Raw genomic sequence first — 17,850 nt, forward strand, 5'->3', positions numbered from 1 at the left:
GAGCAAGCCGGTGAAGGAATGGATGTGCTACCAAGGCAAGAGCAAGCAGGCAGGGAGTAAGAGCATCCTTCTTCCATGTCCTTACATAGGCTGCCAGCAGAAGGTTGCCCCAGATTAGAGTTGTGTCTTCCTACCTCAAGATCTAGATTAAAGGTGTGTCTTATTGCCTCAAAATCTGGATCAAATATGTATTTCTTCCTACCTCAAAGGTCTGGATTAGCAATGGATTCACTCACTTAAAACCTAGCAGAAAATCTCTCACAGATGTGCCCTCCATTTTTGAATTGTAGTTTATTACAGATATAGTCAAGTTGGCACCCAAGAATAGCCATCACATGGAGTCTCATTCACTCTTCGGAGGATAAATATTGAAAAGATTACAGTTGTTAACAGCCAGCTCTCTAGCCCCTGTGAACAGTTTATCTCTCCCATAAGCTAGCCAACAAAACCCTGAAACTCTCCAAGATGAGCTGAATGTGGACTGGAGAGATGGCTCAGAGGTTAAGAATACTTGCTGCTTTTGTAGAGTGTTAGGTCACAACGCAGGCTCCCAAAAATGGCTTTGCCTTTTCTGATTGCCTAAGAAACCCCGCATCCCCATCACTCTCTGGTACGGCATTTTGCTCTTTATCTCCATAGCAACTACCAAGTTTCCAAATAGCAAGTCTGATTTCTGCCTGGCTTTTTTTCTTCTCCAAGTTTTTCACTGCAATGGGACAATCACCATGCTTTCTCATCATAGCATCTCCATCCTACCAAAGTGGCATAGTACTGGAACTCAGTAAATACGGGGTGTAGAGGGTTCCATGGGTAGGAGCGCTTGCTGCGGAATCAACCCGAGTCACGTACAAATCCCCAGCACCCACGTAAAAAGCTAGGCACAACCCTGCAATCTTGTAGACCCAGTGTTGGGAGTCAGAGACCGGCATATTAGGAGCTCTCTGGCCAGCTACTCTGGCTGAAACAAGTTCAGTCAGTGAGAGGCCGTCTCAAGGAAGGTGGAGAACAAGAACAGACACCGGAGGTCCTCATTTGCTCGCTACTAGTGATCACCGACCACCACACACATGCACACATATACTTCTCCAACACTACCCTACAAATTAAGCAAATATTATATATTTGTATACATAAAATTAATTTTTATTAAACAGACTCTCATTATGTCCCCTAAGCTGGCCTCGAATTTGCAATTCCCCTGCCTCATCCTTCTCAGACCCGGAATTATAGACCCAGGGGAGACCAGTCCTTAAATCTCTTGATCAACCAGGTTCAGGACAGGTAACTTCTCCAATACATGGGCCAGGCCTTGAGACTTTGCTAGCAATGCCCCTTTTCCCTTTCTAGTCAGCCCGGAGGGCCCCGCCCCGCCCCTGACGTGACACAGCTCTGACGCAGGCGCCGCGGCGCGCGCTGTTTCCGGAAGTGTCCTGTGCGGTCTGTTTCGTGGTGGCCTCCGACATCCCCGCCGCTGCTTTTGCTGCGGAACTCTGCGCGTGGACCGGCGTCGGCCTGGGCGGGGCCAAGGTTCCGTCTGCGCCGCAGGATGGAGATAATCCGGAGCAGTGCGTGCCCGCCGCACAACCCCATCCCTGTCCCCAAGCCCTGTCCCCCAACGTGCTAGGCCCAGACCTCGTGTGCTTGGCGGGGCCCGGGGACAAGTCAGCTCTGCCGGGCTTTACATTCTCTGAAAACTGGTGCTGCTGGTGGGACTTGTCGCTCTGCAAAGGATGCACCCTTGGCATCCATGCCTTTCTCTTCCCCGCTCACCTGCTCAGTCCTAGACCTTTTCAGCTATGCATACTTCGAGGCTTGATTCCTCTATCTAGTCACCCCAGAGAAGGTGTCCCTTGTGGTCCTAGCACACTTAGGGACTTGACCGTCTTCTCCGATACCCCGGGAGCTCCTCCAGACCTTTCTCCCATCTCCCTTTAGTTGGTGGGCAGGAAGGCAGGCCACCTGTTCTGAGCTTCTTCTTGGTTTCTCTGCAGATTTTAAGATTAATCTTCACAAAGTGTACCAGGCCATAGAGGAGGCTGACTTCTTCGCCATCGATGGGGAGTTTTCAGGTATCACTCCCTTGAGAGCTCTGGGCTTACACCTTGTATAGATAGCTAAGCCTCCTTGCCTCTTTGCTCACTAGTCGTGGCAAAAGCCTGGGAGAGATGTGGTGGTTTTGTGGTTGGTCAGGGTGTGAGATTTTTGGATAGAGATTCTGGTTCTGGTGCTGTTTAAACTATTTAGGTGTATATGGTTAAAAAGCAGGGGTTTAGGTTGAAGTGACAAAGTACACCTATTCATGTTTATCATTTCGAAATGCACCACACACACACACACACACACACACACACGTGTATATGGGTGGCTTGTCTGTGTGAGTGGAGGCTAGAGGTTGTTTGGGGGTATCTTCCTCTGGCTTATGTTTAAAATGAATTTTCAACGCATTTCTCTTGTTGAGTCTAGAGCTGGCTATTTTACTTAGATGGCTAACCAGCAGGTCCCCAGATCTATCTGTCTCTCCCACAAAGACCATGCTGGGGTTACAGGTGCCAGGATTACAGCTGTGGAGCCCCGTTTCTCTGTGTTGACATGCAGTTTTTACATGGTGAAGGTCCAAACTCAGGGCCTCTTGTTTGCATGGCAAGCTCTTTACCGTTTGAGACATTTCCCCAGCCCTATTTCAGCTGTTCTTAAGTGGTTTTGGAATTTGGTAGCATTAGCTACACTCATGTTGCTGTGCAGCCAGTACCCTCCATTTCTGGGATTTTTTTTTTTTTTATCTTAAACAGATCCTACTGATGGAATTATTCTATTACTCCCTTTAGCCTCTGTCAGCCATCATTTGTCTTTGATTGTGAGCACTCTAGACATAGCATGTGAGTGGAAACCTATAGCACTTTTCAGACTGGTCAGGGCTGTACTTAGATGGCAAATAAAGATATTACGTAATGCTTTAGTACAAATCTTCATTGCTTAGCTCAGTAGATATACATGTGTTTAAGTGTATGTACACATATGTGTGTGAATGGATGCTAGAGTTCAACAGTGAATGCTTTTCCTCAAACTCTATTTTTTTGAGACAGTGTCTCACTAAACCTGGAACTCACTGATTCAACTAGATTGGCTGGTTAGCCAGTCCGCTCCAAGGATCTACCTATCTCTTCCTCCCCAGTGTTACACGGAGCTATTTGCATAGCTTCTGGGGATTCCAGCTCAGGGCTTCATGCTTACACAGCAAGTGGTTTGCTGACTGAGCCATGCCCCCATCCTGTAATTGTTATTTCTCTGTGAATGTAGGAATCCAACCTAGGCCCTCTCATGTGCAAGGCAAGCAAACACTTCTACCAATGAACTACACCCACAGCACAAATTAATGTTAATTTTTAAAAAGTGTGATACGCCTTGAATTAATTTTAACTAATGGGACTCTGAGTAGGCACTGAGTGGAGACTGACACACTAGCATTTGACAGTTTCACACTAGCGTTTATTAACGAGCTCAATCTCTATTTTTTATGATCTAGGAATCAGCGATGGACCCTCAGTAACAGCATTAACAAGTGGTTTTGACACCCCAGAAGAGAGATATCAGAAGCTTAAAAAGGCAAGTGGATATTCTCAGAAGACTTTTTCTTTGTCATATGGATCCTCCGCTATTGAATTATAGAAAGGTGGAATCATGAATTTACACTTGCATGTTTTCTAAGTGAGGTGCATCTTTTCAAATCCAGCCAAAAAGCAACATTTTAGTGATGTTTAAAACAACAAAAGTCATTGTTCTCCGAAAGACATTCTAGGGAAGGGCTGTTGCTTTTTTTAATATTAATTCAATATGTAGGACATAGATATGATATAGTTTAAAGGATCAGTATTGGCTCAGGACCCTCCAGACCAAGTTCTCAACACAAAGGAGATTTGTTTGCCCCAGAGGAACAGAGGGGAAAGGATGAGAGATGAGCATAGGGGACAGTGGATAAGGGAGAAGGGGAAAGGGACAAGGAGATGGGGCAGAGCTGTTTGTCCTGGAGGGACAGCCTCTGGATAGAGAGGAGACAGACATAGTCAACAGGCAAATGAGGGTTTTTAAAGGCAGAGGGGAACCCCATGTTAGGGTGAGGTGGTCAATTTTAATTGGGGATGTTAATTAGATGAGCCAAAGGGGCTTTTGGTTGCTGGACTTCAAATCTGATAGCTGGACCTTGGTAGTCAGCTACAGGAGGGAGAAGTGGCCAAGCAAGGGGTAGACTTTGGTGGCTAGCTTTAGGGATGTAATCTAATGGTTTCTAGCGAGGCAGAGGGACTAAAGAAGGGCCTGCCAGAGCCAGTTTAGCATCTGGAGTTGACTAGTAGTTTTAGTAATTTGGAAACAGGCCTAATGATATGCTCTGGTGATGAAAGCTGGGTGCTTACTTGGGAATGAAATTAAGAACAGTGTGCACATGAGTAAGGCTGGTATATAGCCTGCCCAGTGTTTTCCCGTCAGAAGTGTTCTGCCTTAGTTATGCTGAGTGGGCCAGAAAGCCTGTGTCTGATGTTTTATTTCCCTTTTCCAGCATTCCATGGACTTTTTGCTGTTTCAGTTTGGCCTTTGTGCTTTTAAGTATGACCACACCAATTCCAAGTAGGTTGAATTAATGGGTGGTGGGAATTCCTAAATTGTCTCCTGATGTCACCCCTAAATGTTCTGTTCTTTTCTTCTCTTTTCTTTTCCCAGGCATGTAACGAAGTCATTTAACTTCTATGTTTTCCCCAAGCCTTTCAGTAGGTCCTCACCAGATGTCAAATTTGTTTGCCAGGTTAGTAGTGGGAATGCATTTTCCTTTTGTGAATTGTTGGGATGGAGTGGAAATAAGTTTAGCTCTTGGAGCTATGGGCCAGTTGCTAGAGTGCTTAGCCAGCATGAATGATACCCTGTGTTCCATTCCCAGCACCACACAGTGGCACATGCCTGTGATTCAGCCTTGGGAAGGCTTGGGAAGGAGGCAGAATTAGAATTGAATTAAAAACAGTCCTTGAGAACATAGGGAGCTTGAGGGCAGTCTGGACTATATGATACTCTATCTTTTTGTTTTGTTTTGTTTTTTTTTCGAGACAGGGTTTCTCTGTGTAGCCCTGGCTGTCCTGGAACTCACTCTGTAGACCAGGCTAGCCTTGAACTCTCAAACTCAGAAATCTGTCTGCCTCTGCCTCCCAAGTGCTGGGTTTAAAGGCGTGCGCCACTACCGCCCGGCTTAACTCAGTGAATTTTTAACACATTTTATAACACAAACAATGTTTTATAAAGTTACTAAGGGGGAAGAAGAACTGTGGTGTTTTAAGTAAATGAATAGTCCTGGAAGCTATGGCTAAAGACTGTATTCTGACTTTTGGCCTGCTTTCTTGTTGGGTTGTCGTGGTTACTTGTCTGCATTACGTCTCTGCTGTCCTGAGGATTGCCTCAAGTCTCACAGACTTGTGTATTGTCTTTTTCAGAGCTCCAGCATTGACTTCTTGGCAAGCCAAGGATTTGACTTTAATAAAGTGTTTTGCAGTGGTAAGATTGTCTATGTGACTTAGCTTTGTAGTTGATAAGCCTTCAAAATCCTTCAGAAGTAAATCTCATTTTGCTTGAGAATTAACCATTTTTTAAAAATTATTTATTTATTTTACGTATATGAGTACACTGTAGCTATTTTCAGTCACACCAGAAGAGGGCATTAGATCCCATTACAGATGGTTGTGAGCCACCTTGTGGTTGCTGGGAATTGAACTCAGGACCCCTGGAGGAGCAGTCAGTGCTCTTAACCACTGAGTCATCTCTCCAGCCCCTGAGAATTACCATTTTTTAAAAGGCCTTTTTATTTTATTAATTTGCAGTTTAATATGTAAACCAGGCTGGTCTCAAAATTGCTATGTAGTTCAAGGATAACCTTAATTTTTTTTTTTTTTTTTCTGGTTTGGTTTTTCGAGACAGGGTTTCTCTGTGTAGTCCTGGCTGTCCTGGATCTCACTCTGTAGACCAGGCTGGCCTCGAACTCAGAAATCCACCTGCCTCTGCCTCCCAAGTGCTGGGATTAAAGGCGTGCGCCACCACCGCCCGGCGACCTTAATTTTTTTTCTGTTTTGAGACAGTGATAGGTTTCATGGGCAGGACTGGTGTTACTGGTGTGTGCTGCCCCATTGGGCGTGTCAGTGGGTCCTGGGCCTCCACACTCACTCCTCACACTTTCATAGCAGGCATTTAATAGATTGAGCTATGTCTCTGAACCTCTGCTTTTGTTTTTTATTTAAAAATCTTTTTGCGTTACATTGTCTGTGCATATGCCACTGTGTGGGTACCCATAGAGCTCAGAGTGGGGATGCACTCAGGCCTTCTGGAAGAGCAGCAAATGCTGGTAACTGCTTCAGCTCCACCCTCAGTTTTTGTAGACCTTGATAATTCTGAGCTGAGCAGGAGAATAGATAGTATTTCCTTGGATGATAATGCAGCATCTTAAACTGTGACTTGATTGAGACTCATTCATTTGTGTAGGATTTAGTCACTTCTGTGTCCAAATGTGGGAATGTTGTCTAGTTTCTGCCCATGTGACAGGTGCATGTAATTCTTAACGAAGTATACACAGTGTTCTGGTCTTTTGGTCACAGTCCCTTGTCCATTACTGTAGATCTTAAAATTAGGGACACCTCATGGAGAGAGGTGTGGTCTGTGTACTGGGGATGATTGTAATTGCTCACCTTTGGGCATATGGGTCTGGACAGTGTGTTGAGGAGAGATGTGGCTTCCTCATGTCCCACCCTCATTGCAGAGCCTAAGGCTTCATCATCAGGGAGGTGACTATCAACTATTTGTAGAATGGTGGTGTTGGAATGTTGGGTAGTAGGACATAATGGAATGACTTTCCTTTCCCTTAAATGTTTGAGAGTGAAGGTGCCAGGGAATGGTAAGTCAGTGGAAGAACATTTGCTATCATATGTGAGACTAGGTATCCACTTTACTGTTGCAAAAAGAAAAGAGAAGGGAGAGGAAAAAAAAAAGAACATTTGAGAATCAGATGTGGTAGTGGCTGCCTGCGATCCCAGTAGTTAGGAATCTGAGGCAAGAGTATTTCCAAGTTTAGTACCAGCCTTGGCTACAGAACAAGAGGCTTTGTCTTAAAAACAGAAGCCCAGAATAACTCTTCCGGTAGGAGTTCTTCGGAGGGCTGCATCACAGGCTCATGACTTCCAGGTGTTTCCCAGGAGCTTGATCTCTGTGTGGGTTGTTTGTATGCTTAGTATGTATGTCCCTTTGCTCAGGTGGCTTCAATATTCAACAGGATGATCAGAAATGCCCAGTTCTGTGTATTTCTTGAGGAAATCATACTAAATTGGATTGATTTTCTTGTCAATTAACTTTAGCATCCATTGAGGATTCTTTTATGTTTTTCCCTCTCAGAGAGAGGTCCCACCCTTGCTCTGCATCCCTTTCTTACTTGTCTTGTGACTTTTCTTCACAGTGGCCTTTTCTGCTTGTCTGATCAGAATTTCCTTTTACTGAAGAACAGGTTGCCTCTGCTCGCTTCTTCATGTTCTCATCCATACGTACTCAACCCCGCACCAGCGCCTTAATTCTTGCAATGGTGACTGGGTGCACGAGCAATCATTTCACGATCACTTCTCTTTTGATTTTTTTGCAATATAGTTAAAATATAGTCTGTATATGATAGATTTCGCGTTAGTTAAAAGTTTTGTGTATAACCAGATAAAATGATGGACGCCTTTAATCCCATCACTTGGGAGGCAGTGAATTTGAGGCCAGCCTTATCTATAGAGTGAGTTCTTGGACAGCCAGGGCTACAAAGTAGGACCTAACTCAAAAGAACAAAAGCAAACAAATAGTTTTGTGTAAGGGCTGGATGCACAGCTCAGAAGTAGAAAGGTTGCTGCTCTTCCAGAGTGCTGGTGTTTAGTCCCCACCATGCACATCTGGCAGATCACAAATGTCTGTAACTCCAGATCCAGGATATCCAGTTCACAGATCCAGTGTAACTCCAGTGCAGTGATCTCTGCAGGCACCTGTATACAGGTTACAGGCACCTGTACAGAAGACACATATACATACATATAAATAAAAATAAATTATTAAAAATAATTTTGTGTGCAAAATTGTTATTTCTTTTGATTTATTCTTTTAAAAATTATGTGTAGGAATTCCCTATCTGAATCAGGAAGAAGAAAGACAGCTGAGAGAGCAATTTGATGAAAAACGCTCTCAAGCCAATGGGGCAGGATCTCTAGCAAAATGTCCTGTGACAATTCCTGAGGATCAGAAGAAGTTTATTGACCAAGTAATGTAAGTTCCTTAACTGACATGAGAGATACACTAGGCATGGACTGGGGGCTGTTGTACACTGGCAGCATCTGCAGGGACCTAGGTAGGTGTGATGTGAGAGGCAGGCTCTAATTGTAGCCTATTGGAGGATGTCTATCTCTCACCTGCTTTGTGTTTCACATGTACAGGTGTACATGCAAGGTGATGAGAGAAGCAGTATCTGATTGTGGCAGGATTTCTGTCTTTCACACTAACCTGTGCTTTAAATGCGAAAGTGTTCACACAAGTGGAAATGTGAGTTGCAGGCTTTAATTGTGCCATATCTGAATCCAGACAATAACTGCATGTTGCATCATCACATCACCATGCTACTGGGAGAGTCTCAGCAGGTGTGCAGATCTTCCTGGACCAAAACGTGCTAGAATGTTCCATATATACTTGTTTCTCTCAGTGAAGTTTCTGACAAACAGATGTATGTACTCTGGGAGGAGTATCTAGTCTTTATAGGGTAGCTACAGTGTAATAGCTTTATTAGAAAAGTCAAAATTATATTGGCGAATTCTTTCTTAATGTACTTACAAATTCTGTGTATGCGTAAGTAGTATACACACATGTGTGTGGGGGTGTGTGCATGAGGAGCTCAGAGAAGAAGGGGGTTGGATATCCTTCATCTCTCTTTATTTTATTACTTTGAGGCTAGATTTCTCCCTGGACCTGAAGCTTCAATCTTTTGGCTAGGCTGACAGTCAAACATGCCTTCCTGATCCTCCTGCCTCTGTACTGCTCCCCTCAACAGCACTGGGTTATTACTCTTTGTTACGCCATGCCTGGCTTGTGTTGGTGCTGGGATCTAAACTCACACTCATGCTTGTGACTCTTAGCTAGCCTCTACAGTTCTAAAATTGATAAAATTGTTTGAGAATTTGTTACAATTTTGCTAGTGTCACCAATAGTTTCATCCAAAGGATATGTCAAAATATACCTATTTTCTTTGGTTTTGATTATCTTTTTGTTGTTGTTGTTGTTCAGACTGTATGGAAAGAGTTCCTGTAAGCATAAGAAATATGTTCTTGGGAAATGCCTGCCTATGCAGTACAAAGCCTAGGGTTTGGTCCCCAGCACTGCATGAATTGGGTATAGTGGTGCATAGCTATACTTGTGGGACTCAGCAATTGGGAGGTAGAAGCAGGAGGATCAAAAGTTCAAGCTATCCTCACTACATAGCAAGTTTGAGGTCATTTTGGGATATATGAGACTGTCTCAAAGGGAAAAAAAGGAAAAAAACCTAGACTGCTTCTGTATGTGTGCTCTAGAGATAGAAGTCCCGCCTCTGCTCATCTTTGACAAGAGCTCTGTCACTGGCTTCACCCCCAGACCAGCATTTACATTGCTTTTGAATGTATCTACTGCTGATGATTTTGAGTATAGGTTTTGAGTACAATCACTGTTCTAATCACTTCGTCCTTCAAGGCACTGATGGTCATTGTCTGAATCTTACTCATCAGAAAGAAGATAGAGGATTTCCTACACACTGAAGAGAAGAGGAGCCTGGAACTTGACCCATGCACTGGGTCAGTTGGCTTGTCTGTCGCATGCATTCCTTTTTAGGAGAGGAGGATTTCTGCCTTTTGATGCATGGGAGTTTTTTGTTTGTTTGTTTGAGACGAGGTTTCCCTGTGTAACAAGCCCTGGCTATCCTGGACTTGCTTTGTAGACCAGGCTGGCCTGGAACTCACAGAGATCCACCTGTCTCTGCCTCTTGAGTGCTGGGATTAAAGGTGTGTGTGATCACACCTGGCTTGCATGTGGTCTTTTTACAACATCCTTACAGTCTTTCTCTCACAGGTGTGTTCCTAAGACTTGAATGCTAACTGTAGCACTACCACAGCAGGAATATTTGTCTTCTGAGACTCGGAATGAATACTTTGTCTGCAGCTTAGACTTTAGGCTATGCCCAGGAGCAGCATTGTTGGCCTGGAGGAGAGCTAAACAGACATGGGCTTCAGAAGAAGACTCACTGTCAGGCTACCTCTGTTTTTTCTCTATAGAGAAAAATACAAATCAGCATATGAGAGAGCACCTCAGCATTTTCCTTCTTTCACTCTGTGACAGGCTTCACAGAGGAGTCAGAATGCAAATACCTGTTCTAAACTCTTCATACAGCTGCAGGAAGCAGTGGTTGGTCATAATTTCTACCTAGTCTCTAGAAGCAATATAATGACATTAAAATGTTGATAAAGACAGATGAGTCCTAACTCAGAAATGTCTGTGATGGTTGTCCATACCTGTCTGTTCTAGTGAGGGCTCTAAATTAAATTTTTCCCACCCATTGATTAATTAGTTAAGAGTTAACTCCTAATAATCAAAGCTCATTCCTTTTCTTTTGTTTTATAGGTTTCAAAGAAAGCTTATTTATCAGACTTTGAGTTGGAAGTAAGTATTTGAATTAGATGTAAGAGTGCTCTCTAGGGCAGGATATTAAAAATGAAGTATAATCTTTGGTCCTATTGCTCTTTTGAAATTTTCAGTTGTGGGTCATGTGACCGTGTCATGTCTCCAGTCAGTTCTTTTTTTTTTTTTTTTTTTTTTTTGTGGTTTTTCGAGACAGGGTTTCTCTGTGTAGCCCTGGCTGTCCTGGAACTCACTCTGTAGACCAGGCTGGCCTCGAACTCAGAAATCCGCCTGCCTCTGCCTCCCTAGTGCTGTCCAGTCAGTTCTTAAATTGACTACTCATATAATTAATTTTCTGTTACCATTTTGTAGATGTCTTAAAAACATATGTAATTTCTTCTATTCTCTATGTCTTCCTCTCTCTCTCTCACTATCTTTCACACTAAAATCAAAACAAAAAAAACTAAAAAAAAAAAAATCTGGCAGTGATGTGTACATGAATAATTTTCATTATATTTTATTTTTTGTTTTTTTGAGACAGCTGTTCTTTGTGTATCTCTGGCTGTCCTGGAAGTTGCTTCATAGACCAGGCTGGCCTCAAACTCACAGATATTTGCCTGCCTCTGCCTCCCAGGTTCTGGGAGGGCATAATTTTTAACGAGGACAGGGGAGGGCTGTAGGCTGTCTTGTCCAAGCTTCTCTCCTGTCTTATCCTTATGTCTATCTCTGCTTTCATGTCGTTCTCCTCTTTGGCTGCTGCAAACAGTAAGGCAGACTGAAGCCCAGCACCCCCAACCCTTCTTTTTTTTCCACCATAAGAAGTCTAAGAAGACTGTAACTTTGTAACTTTGAGTTACAAAGTAGGCATTTGGAAGTAAGATGACCTCTGTGGCAATGGGTTAACTGCATTATCAAGTGCCAAGCATTTTAGAAAGTGCTAAAACCCTAAAAAGTTCACACAAAACTGGTAACATTCAGTGCATTTGAGAGAAGAGGAAGGGAAATAGCAACTGAGGTGATATAAGTAGGGTTATTTAAAAGTCTTTAGTGATGATTGTCCCACTTTAGTAAAACTTGATTTTATAACCACATGGCAGCTTGTTGAATCTTTGGGGGCTTTAGCAGTCACTGAATCGTGCACTGATGTGAATTTTTCCTTTTTTCATTTAGGTATCCTAAAGGCATTCATGTTGAGACATTAGAGACTGACAAGGTAACTAAGAGTTATTCCGTGCTCACAGTTAACTAACAGTGATTCACTGAGGTGTTGATAGTTTTTGCCTTTGCCCTGCCTCCCATGAGCTGTGACTTTGGCCAGCTACCTGTCCTCTTTGAGCCTGATTTTTCTCATTCATATAGTGGGGCTAAGCATGATTATCTTGTGCTAATGTAGCTTATAGCTTTTAATTTTATCTGTATAAATGATTTGCCTGTGTGTACTATGTATATACCATGTACCCATGGAGTTCAGAAAGGAATTGGAGATATATGTGTTTGTAGGCTACCGTGTAGGTGTACCGAACTGAACTCAGGGCTTCTGCAAGAGCAGCCAGTACCCTTAACCACTGACCCACCTCCCCAACTCTACTTTCGGCTTTTTGATGATTCAGGCCAGGAGTAGTGGTATTTGCCTTTAATCCCAGCACTCAGAAGCAGATAGATCTCTGTGAGTCCCAGGCCAGCCTGGTCTATATAGTGATTTCCAGGACAGTTATGTAGAGATACTATGTTTCAAGCAAAACAAAACTAACAAATGCTAACCAAATAAGATTATTTAGTAGGTAAGTGGAAGTAAGCTTTTTTCCATTTGTAATATATACATTTATTGTAATTTTTTTTAATTAAAGATTTATTTTTATTCTATGTGCATGAGTGTTTTGCCAACACATATGTCTGTGTGCCATGTGTGTACAGTGCCCACAGAAGCCAGAGAAGGGCATTGATTGGATTCCCTGGGACGAGAATCACAGTCAGTTGTTAGTGCCATGTGGTGCTGGGAATCAACCTTGGGTCCTCTGGACTAACAGCCGTGCCCTTAACTGTTAGAGTCAATATTTAATCTCAGTTGGGGGTTTCTAGTGTTTCACCTTTGATCATTCCATTCCCAGATAAAAGATACTAACCTTTTATATTTATAATAAGCCTTTAAAGCACTAAAGCTGGGCAGATATCAACCATCTAAACTATTATTTTCTACTTCCCTATCAAATAACCCCGATTTTTAACTTGTCATGGTCCATCTAGGTAGTTCTTATTCCAATTGGCCAGCCCTCATGGTCCTGTTTCCATGACTTACCAACCACATGGTGTCTTTTCCTCTTTCCTCCTCGTCTCTCTCAAACCTCAAGCCTGGGAACTGAAACCCCACCTACCTCTCTTCTGCCCAGCTATAGGCTGTTGGCATATTTAGTCAATATATATATATATATATATATATATATATATATACATTTATATATAAATATATGTATGTTTTTATATAAATGCACTTATATATAAATATACATTTATTATATAAATATATAATTTATATGTATAAATTATATATTTATATGTATACATATATACTCAAGTACATAAATATATAAAAATGTATATATTTGTATATATATTTATATATTTATACACACATAATAAATGTGTATATTCATTTATACACATGTGTGTGTGTGTTGGCAGTAGGGCCGTGTGGAGATCAGAGAATAACTTGTGAGAGTTGGTTCTCTCTTCCCAGGGATACAACTCAGGTTGTCAGGTTTGTCATTAAGTGTTGTTATCTAATGAGCCATCTCTCTGGCTTTTGAAGTATGCTTAATAAATATAAACTATAATTAATTGTGAATGAAGACTTTATTCAAAGTTTTTCTTGTGTTCATAACATATGATGTGGGTACTTTATTATTTAACAGTAATTATTTAACATTTTAAAATCTGTATGACCTCAATGCTCATTATATGAAGTTTTATTTGCACAGTTTGTAGCTGATTTCAGTTGGTTTGAAATATTAAAATACTGGAAGTGTCATGGACATTCAGATGAATAGGGCCATGTGCTCATTCAGCTTTGACATAATCTCACAATGGTGTTTGTTGTGCTTGCTTATGCTTTGGCTTATAACTTTCTTTCTCTCTTTCTCTCTTTCTCTCTTTCTCTCTCTCTCTCTCTCTGTCTCTCTCTGTCTCTCTCTCTCTCTGTCTCTCTCTTTCTTTCTTTTTTTTTTTTTTTTCCGAGACAGGGTTTCTCTGTGTAGCCTTGGCTGTCCTGGAGCTCACTCTGTAGACCAGGCTGGCCTCAAACTCAGAAATCCACCTGCCTCTGCCTCCCAAGTGCTGGGATTAAAGGCGTGTACCACCACTGTCTGGCTGCCTTATAACTTTCTGGTTGTTTTCTTTTTGGCTTTCATTTCATTGAATAGTTGAGGCTGTCCTTTTACTTACTGTATAGCCTAATATGTCAGAATTGCCATTCAGAGTTATAATCCCAGCACTTTGGAGGCTAAGGGGTTAAATGTTTCCAGACCACTGGGCATTATTTGTTTTTTAGAAGGAGAGACACATAGTTATCAGCAAAGTGGATGAAGAAGAACGCAAAAGGAGAGAGCAGGAGAAGTACACAAAGGAGCAGGTAAGTGCCTACAGTTTAATTCTCTTGCTTAAGAAATGGTAATGTAGCTCTTTCCTCTTCACCATTCCCCCTCCAAACCCCCCCTCCCCGCTTCTCTCTCTCTCTCTCTCTCCCCCCTCCCTTAATAAATCCCCTCCTGTGGAAAAAAAAAAAAAAGAAATGGTAATGTAGATAGAACTAACCTCTTTCTATGTATTTCTAGATCACAGTTGTTGGATTCATTTAGCCAGCAGATGGCCACTAGTCAAAGTTTTGTTTTGTTTTTCAAAGACCAGTAGGGTGTTTGATTGCGTTTCCTGATTCTCTCGATTCAGCCTCTTAATTGTTGGGATTACAACAGTGCACTGTGTTAACTGAAGTTGTTGATTTTTTTTTTTTTTGTAAGTCAACTTGATTGAATTGGAAATTATAACACATCCTGTAAGTAGGTTTGTTGTTACAAGGTCTAATTCCAGCACTTGGACTTGGAAATTGGAGGTAGGAAGGTCAGGAGTTCAAGGACAGCATATACAAGATCCTAATTCTGAAAACAAATGAGTAACCCTTGCCCCAATATATGAAGTGATGGGTTAATGAAGTAATTAATAAGTAGTTTAACACTTGCTTATTCTACCATCTAAAACAGAAAAGTGTGTAGATTATTTTATCTTTATTGTTTTAAATATTTACTTTTATTTTATTTATGCGTGTGTGTGTGTTTGTCTTTGGTGTGAATGCCACATCTCCACAGGTATCCTCAGACTCGAGAGGAGGGCATGGAGCTCTTGAAGCTGAAAGGCATTTGTGAGCTACATAGTGTGGTTGCTGGGTACTGAACTCTGCAAGAGTAGCAAGTGCTCTTAACCTCTGAGCTATTTCTTCAGGTCAAAAAAATTATTTTGTTTCATCCGTCTGTCCATCCGTCCATTTGTGTGTGGGTGTGTGTGTATACATATGTGTACATATCCCCTTGGAAATCAAAAGAGGATGTGATACCCACTAGAACTGGAGTTCCAGGTGGTTTGGGTTCTAGAATGGAACTCGGGTCCTCTGCACTCTTAACTCTGGAAGTATCTCTCTAGGTCCTGAGATACTCATTTTACATGCAATTAGGGATTAGTATAACAAATCCTGTGACAGGAAAGGTATCTCACTTGATTGAAAATTTCATTTTGGGGAAGGTTCATTCAAATAAGGAATGCCTTTGTATGTATGGGATACACACACACACACTCACACACACATACACACACCAACTTTTAAAAACTTTTATTTCTTAGTGTGTATGTGTGTGTGTGAGAGAGAGAGAGAGAGAGACAGACAGACAGACAGGCAGACACAGACAGACATGGTTGGGCCTCACTTGTCTAAGGACACACATGTGGAAGTCAGTGGAAAGCTCCAAGGAGTGGTTCTCTTCTTGAGCCTTTCCAGCGTTCTGAGGGGCCCAGGTTATGAGGCCTTCATGTAAGCACCTTTACTCTCTGAGCCCTCTGGCAGCCTTATCTGTTTTAATTAGTTCTTTTACTTAGGAGGAGCTGAACGATGCTGTGGGATTTTCAAGAGTTATCCATGCCATTGCTAACTCGGTGAGTCATCCACATTTGTTTTTTTTTTCTAGTTATATGGCTAAGCACAATATTTAAAATGAAGTGTCTAACTGCTACTGCAAATTGTTCACTTGGTTACCCTTGTAGTGTTTACCTAGTCTGGAGGAAGAAGTTAGTAATATGAGCTGCTGCTGTACAATGTACCAGATCAGAAATCTTCATTGCTGAATTATATCCAAATCAGTTCAGAAAGCCTCTGTTGCAAAAGTACAAAAACACACACACAACCACATGTGTGTCTTTTGACACATGAGCCCTCCCCACAAACATACTATGTGAGAAATAAATGTTTTTCAGTTAGTTTATATTTATGTATAATGCATACATAACACACACACACACCCCTCCTATACATACAAAGACATAAAAATGTGTGATCACCCTGCCCTATGATGTCCTTGTATGGCTGCATGAAACTGACTTTCATTAGTCTGAGTACAAGAACTAGAAGTCAAGGAGCACCGGGGTGGGGGGTGGGGGTGGCACACACCTTTAATCCCAGCACTTGGGAGGCAGAGGCAGGCGGATTTCTGAGTTCAAGGCCAACCTGGTCTACAGAGAGTTCCAGGACAGCCAAGACTACACAGAGAAACCCAGTCTCGAAAAAACCAAAAAAAAGGTCAAGGAGCAAGTAGAGGGGTCCAGAGGATAAATAATTACAAGTTGACTTCCTTTATAGAATTGCAATTAAATCCCAAAATTCATCTATCATAATCTTAGTAATAATAAAGCTTTAAAAATATGCTGGCTGTTTGTGTAAATGTGGTAGCATTTCCTTGGCCTTCTGAAAGCTGCCCACCTTTGGCATGGGTAAACCAGTTGGATCTCTTGCTCGGACAGTAGGTCAACTGGGTCTAAGACTTTCTCCGTCGTGGGCAGTTGGGTCTAGGAAGGAATTGTCTTTTTTTTTTTTTTTTTTTGGTTTTTCGAGACAGGGTTTCTCTGTGTAGCCCTGGCTGTCCTGGAACTCACTCTGTAGACCAAGCTGGCCTCAAACTCAGAAATCCGCCTGCCTCTGCCTCCCAAGTGCTGGGACTAACAGCGTGTGCCCCCACTGTTCAGAAGGAGTTGTCTTGTCCCTTACTTAGATTCTGCTCATTGAGAGCCTCTCACAGTTCAAGTCATCTGTCAACACGGACAGTCGAGAGGACTCACAATGTGTCCTCATTTGAAGACAACACAAATGACAGAGTTGTATAAAAGATCATTAGCTGTAAAGAACTCTGTTACTCAAGCACAGTTAAACTGTACTGAACATAAAATTGTGTCATCCTGAGAAGAGAAAGGGGTGGGTCACTTCAGTAGCTACTAAGAACACAGGTACCCAGAGATGTAGTTTCTGGCCATACTTTGTACTGTTTGAACACTTAGCCAGCATGCTTGAGAAGCAGGGGGTCTTCAGTTTTGATCCAAGTTAACTAGCATAAAAATTCAGCTTACTTTCCAAAGCTGAGGCATTTGTTCTCCTTATACACAAGGAGATATGCATTTCTATTTGCTTAGCTATGCATACTCAGAAAATACAGAAGGCGTTAATAATACCTTTGAATACCTATGGAGCCTGGGCAGATCGGAGAACTTGGAAAATGACAAGAATCTCTTTAAAACACTCAGTTTAATAAAAAGATCTAAATAAAACTTTTTCCTAGAATTTAGAGGAAACAGTGAGAAAAAAGTTATGTATCTTAAATGAAGTTATTTCTAATATTAATTTATTTGTTTGTTTTTGAGATAGGGTTTCTCTGTGTAGCCCTGGCTTTCCTAGAACTCAGTCTGTAGACCAGGCTGTCCTTGAACTCAACAATCTCTCTGCCTCTGCCTCCCAAGTGATGGGGTTAAAGGTGTGCGCCACCACTGCCTGGCTTAATGTTTTATTCATATCAATCAGCTCTATTAAGCCAGTTGACACATCTATCTATCTATCTATCTATCTATCTATCTATCTATCTATCTATC

At 41.9% G+C, this 17,850-nt stretch overlaps 1 protein-coding gene across 2 annotated transcripts in view; it reads left to right on the forward strand.

The window, feature by feature from the left end:
* Positions 1-1,443: 1,443 nt before the first annotated feature.
* The window catches only part of Parn (poly(A)-specific ribonuclease), a 112,833-nt gene continuing 96,426 nt past the window's right edge, over positions 1,444-17,850 (forward strand). Inside the window, exons 1-12 of one of the 2 annotated variants that reach the window (XM_028778338.1) lie at positions 1,444-1,565; positions 1,992-2,069; positions 3,524-3,603; positions 4,553-4,620; positions 4,714-4,795; positions 5,472-5,532; positions 8,166-8,310; positions 9,795-9,860; positions 10,684-10,722; positions 11,851-11,893; positions 14,225-14,305; positions 15,817-15,873. In XM_028778338.1, coding sequence (XP_028634171.1) covers positions 1,547-1,565; positions 1,992-2,069; positions 3,524-3,603; positions 4,553-4,620; positions 4,714-4,795; positions 5,472-5,532; positions 8,166-8,310; positions 9,795-9,860; positions 10,684-10,722; positions 11,851-11,893; positions 14,225-14,305; positions 15,817-15,873 — 819 coding nt within the window. In that variant the 5' untranslated portion in view covers positions 1,444-1,546. The remainder of the gene's footprint in view (positions 1,566-1,991; positions 2,070-3,523; positions 3,604-4,552; positions 4,621-4,713; positions 4,796-5,471; positions 5,533-8,165; positions 8,311-9,794; positions 9,861-10,683; positions 10,723-11,850; positions 11,894-14,224; positions 14,306-15,816; positions 15,874-17,850) is intronic. The other variant, XM_028778339.1, reaches the window with a different exon arrangement.

This window comes from Grammomys surdaster, unplaced genomic scaffold (assembly GCF_004785775.1).
Source record: "Grammomys surdaster isolate TR1022 unplaced genomic scaffold, NIH_TR_1.0 334, whole genome shotgun sequence".
Classification (NCBI taxonomy): Eukaryota; Metazoa; Chordata; class Mammalia; order Rodentia; family Muridae; genus Grammomys; species Grammomys surdaster.